Source organism: Limulus polyphemus, unplaced genomic scaffold (genome assembly GCF_000517525.1).
Source record: "Limulus polyphemus unplaced genomic scaffold, Limulus_polyphemus-2.1.2 Scaffold9375, whole genome shotgun sequence".
NCBI lineage: Eukaryota > Metazoa > Arthropoda > Merostomata > Xiphosura > Limulidae > Limulus > Limulus polyphemus.
The window spans coordinates 1-4,148 of record NW_013674985.1 but is presented as its reverse complement, the minus strand read 5'-3'; the positions used below and the strand labels follow the sequence as shown (position 1 = coordinate 4,148).

The window sequence follows — 4,148 nt, the reverse complement described above, 5'->3', positions numbered from 1 at the left end:
CAGTTATTTAACGAGTATTTTTATTAGACAGTGATTTAGAACAGGTATTTAACAAGTATTTTTATTAGACAGTGATTTAGAACAGGTATTTAACAAGTATTTTTATTAGACAGTGATTTAGAACAGTTATTTAACAAGTATTTTTATTAGACAGTGATTTAGAACAGTTATTTTCTAATAAAAATACTCGTTCAGTGATTTAGAACAGTTACGTTTTATGCTTGGAAATTAGAGCAAGTCAACAACAATGTACAAAATGTCCAACATTGTTATCACAAACAGTAAAATTCTACTGGAACGTACTTGAATTCCTTGGTTAGAGTAATCAGTCATTAAAATCAACTTTCACCTATTTTTACACTGGTTTTAACATTTAAGTTCAAGAGAACTAAATGAAGGGATTTTGTAAGTCTGTTATACGTTATAACTTTGTAGCCAATTTAAATAAACTAATATCTGATAGGATATCTCAACTTTCCTCTCAACAGTTTTTAATTTATTTTTTAATATTTATTTCTACCTCTTAAATGCAGAGAATATATTTTTCTCCCTTCCATCAGATATCGGGGTATAACCAGTGTTGAGCCCCATTCAGAAGGCAGGACGACATCTGGTGGGAGGATTTTCCACAAAAACTGAAAATTGAAGATATACAGATCAATTTAAAATTGTATTCTTTAAATCTAACACAAAAAACAAAACAAAAAAAAAACTAACGCTTTTCTTTATAAAGCACTGCTGTTCTAAATCACTGTCTAATAAAAATACTCATTAACTGTTCTAAATCACCGTCAAATAAAAATAGTCATTAACTGTTCTAAATCACTGTCAAATAAAAATACTCATTAAATAACTGTTCTAAATCACTGTCTAATAAAAATACTCGTTAAATAACTGTTCTAAATCACTGTCTAATAAAAATACTCGTTAAATAACTGTTCTAAATCACTGTCTAATAAAAACACTCCTTAAATAACTGTTCTAAATCACTGTCTAATAAAAACACTCGTTAAATAACTGTTCTAAATCACTGTCTAATAAAAATACTCGTTAAATAACTGTTCTAAATCACTGTCTAATAAAAATACTCGTTAAATAACTGTTCTAAATCACTGTCTAATAAAAATACTCGTTAAAAAAGGTATGACTAGAAGAGAACAGGTAAAGGTATGACTAGAAGAGAACAGGTAAATGTGTAACTAAAAGAGAACAAGTATGCATTTAATACGAATTTTGTTTCTGGTGCTATAATTGAAAGAAACTTCTTGCAGAGAAACAGTTTTTTGTTTTTGTGTTAGAAAGCTATAATTATTAACTCCTTGAATACGAACTTGACCTGCACTAGGTACAAGCAAGTTCAATACGACCTGCACTAGGTACAAGAAAGTTCCTTTTCGTATTTCTTTAATTTTATTAACTTTTTTTAAATTAAGTGCTAAATATATCTCTGATTATTATTCAAACATACTGTTGGTATGAACGTGCTTTATAGTCACTATTAGAAGAACCTATACACTGGATAGAAGTGAAGAAAAACTGTCTTTGGCCACTTTTCAGTTCTTCACATTATCAGAGTTACTGATGAGAAGTGGAATTCTCGAAACTATTGTAACCCAATAACACACGTTGATCAAAGTGTAGGTTGAACTGGACCTCCCTTAAACTTAGACTTCGAGATTAAACAATTTTCGGAATACTAAGTTTATTTATTATATCTTCTGTTGTGTGACTATATAATGTAAAGAACTGAGTAGTAGTCAAAGACACTTTTTCTTCACTTCTCCTATCCAGTGTATAGGTTTTTCTCATAGTGACTATAAAGCACGTTCACACCAACAATATGTTTGATACTTTTCACTTTGATGTAGGTCCAGCTTATCTCTCTCTCTTTGGTTAACTTGTGTTCAGGGTTACTGATGAGGAGTGGAATTCTCCGAAACTATTATAATCCAATAACACACGTTGATCAAAGTATAAACTGAACTGGACCTCCCTTGAACTTAGACTTTGAAAGTAAACACTTTTCGGAATACTAAGATTTTAATGCATTATTGTTAAAAGAGGCAATATTTAAATGAGCACTCACCGTGCAGGAGGTAGTAATCCTCCAGGCACACACATTACAGGTGAAAACACTTCATTTTTAAGAACATCCTCTAATCTGGACCCACCGCTGCCACTTTCATAACAACCTATCTGTCCGTCAATGCTACAACTCCAACGGTAGCTCAGAGAACCTTGGTGGTTGCCAAAGTCACGAGAACCGGATCCATCCAAACAGAATTTTCTACTGAACGCTACAATCATCGTATCCCATTTAACACGAGCGAGTAAGGGAGCGTTCAAGGTTGTCAGCTTTTTGGATGTTTTTGTCCTCAGACTTGGATTATTCCTGTCGTAAACTTAATAGCAAACGTAGTAATAGATTTAGATATTCATAACTCATTCAGTTTTTATAAAAGAGAGTATTTGAACGTATTATGGGAACACGAGAAGGAGATACATATACAAACACTAAGTAACTGCAGCTAAATAATTAATTTATCATTAATAAAATACATTATTACAAGAAATACGTTTGTTTGTTTTCCTAATGCAATGTTACCTGCAGGGAATCGAACCAGGAATCTGGAGTTGTAAGTCCGGAAACTTATCTCTGACCCACCGAAGGATAATACATAGTAAAAGCGAAAAGGTATTTTGGTGTGGAACAGTCTGTCATGTGGTGTTTCTTTCATATGGGTCACTAAGGTATTCACCATAATACTGCTGGGAATAGTATAACCTATTGTACTGTAATATGTATAAGGTTGGTGTGGCACAGTCTGTCATGTGCTGTTTCTTTCATAGGGGTCACTAAGGTATTCACCACAATACTGCTGGGAATAGTATAACCTACTGTACTGTAATATGTATTAGGTTGGTGTGGCACAGTCTGTCATGTGGTGTTTCTTTCATAGGGGTCACTAAGATATTCACCACAGTACTACTGGGAATAGTATAACCTCGTGTACTGTAATATGTATTATGCTGGTGTGACACGGTCTGTTTGGTTGAATGACAGCCAGTTGCAGTGTAAATAACAAAACCTAAATATACTCTGGCTCAATTTATTTTCACACAATACAGAGAGAGCAATTCCATAATATTTGAATTGTTTATCAATTTTATTCACCGTTTCTATAATTATTGTAATCATTTCTAATATTGTATATATATCATATACATACACAAACTGACGCTTGTGGAAGTTTGTTAGAAACAAATTATACAATTATTGTTTTAAGCTTGGAACTTAGAGCAAGTCAACAACAATGTACAAAAATGTCCAACATTGTTATCACAAACAGTAAAATTCTACTGGAACGCAATTATGACTGGAGAAGAACATGTAAAGTTATAACTAGTAGAGAACAGGTAAAGTTATAACTAGTAGAGAACAGGTAAAGGTATGACTAGAAGAGAACAGGTAAAGTTATAACTAGTAGAGAACAGGTAAAGTTATAACTAGTAGAGAACAGGTCTAGTCATAACTTTACCTGTTCTCTTCTAGTTATAACTTTACCTGTTCTCTTCTAGTCATACCTTTACCTGTTCTCTTCTAGTCATACTAACTAGTAGAGAACAGGTAAAGGTATGACTAGAAGAGAACAGGTAAAGGTATGACTAGAAGAGAACAGTAAAGTTGTAACTAGTAGAGAACAGGTAAAGGTATGACTAGAAGAGAACAGGTAAAGTTATAACTAGTAGAGAACAGGTAAAAGGTATGACTAGAAGAGAACAGGTAAAGTTATAACTAGTAGAGAACAGGTAAAGTTATAACTAGTAGAGAACAGGTAAAGGTATAACTAGAAGAGAACAGGTAAAGTTATAAATAGTAGAGAACAGGTAAAAGGTATGACTGGAGAAGAACAGGTAAAGGTATAACTAGAAGAGAACAGGTAAAGGTATGACTGGAGAAGAACAGGTAAAGCAACTTTACTGTTCTCTTCTAGTCATACCTTTACCTGTTCTCTTCTAGTTATAACTTTACCTGTTATCTTCTAGTTATAACTTTACCTGTTCTCTACTAGTTATAACTTTACCTGTTCTCTACTAGTTATAACTTTACCTGTTCTTCTCCAGTCATACCTTTTACCTGTTCTCTA

The 4,148-nt window shown here is 32.8% G+C and overlaps 1 protein-coding gene across 1 annotated transcript in view; it reads right to left on the bottom strand.

Moving 5' to 3' along the window:
• The window catches only part of LOC111083395, a 23,581-nt gene extending 21,158 nt beyond the window's left edge, over positions 1-2,423 (bottom strand). The window contains exon 1 of the mRNA XM_022379902.1: positions 2,087-2,423. Coding sequence (XP_022235610.1) covers positions 2,087-2,307 — 221 coding nt within the window. The 5' untranslated portion in view covers positions 2,308-2,423. The remainder of the gene's footprint in view (positions 1-2,086) is intronic.
• Between the last annotated feature and the right edge of the window lie 1,725 nt (positions 2,424-4,148).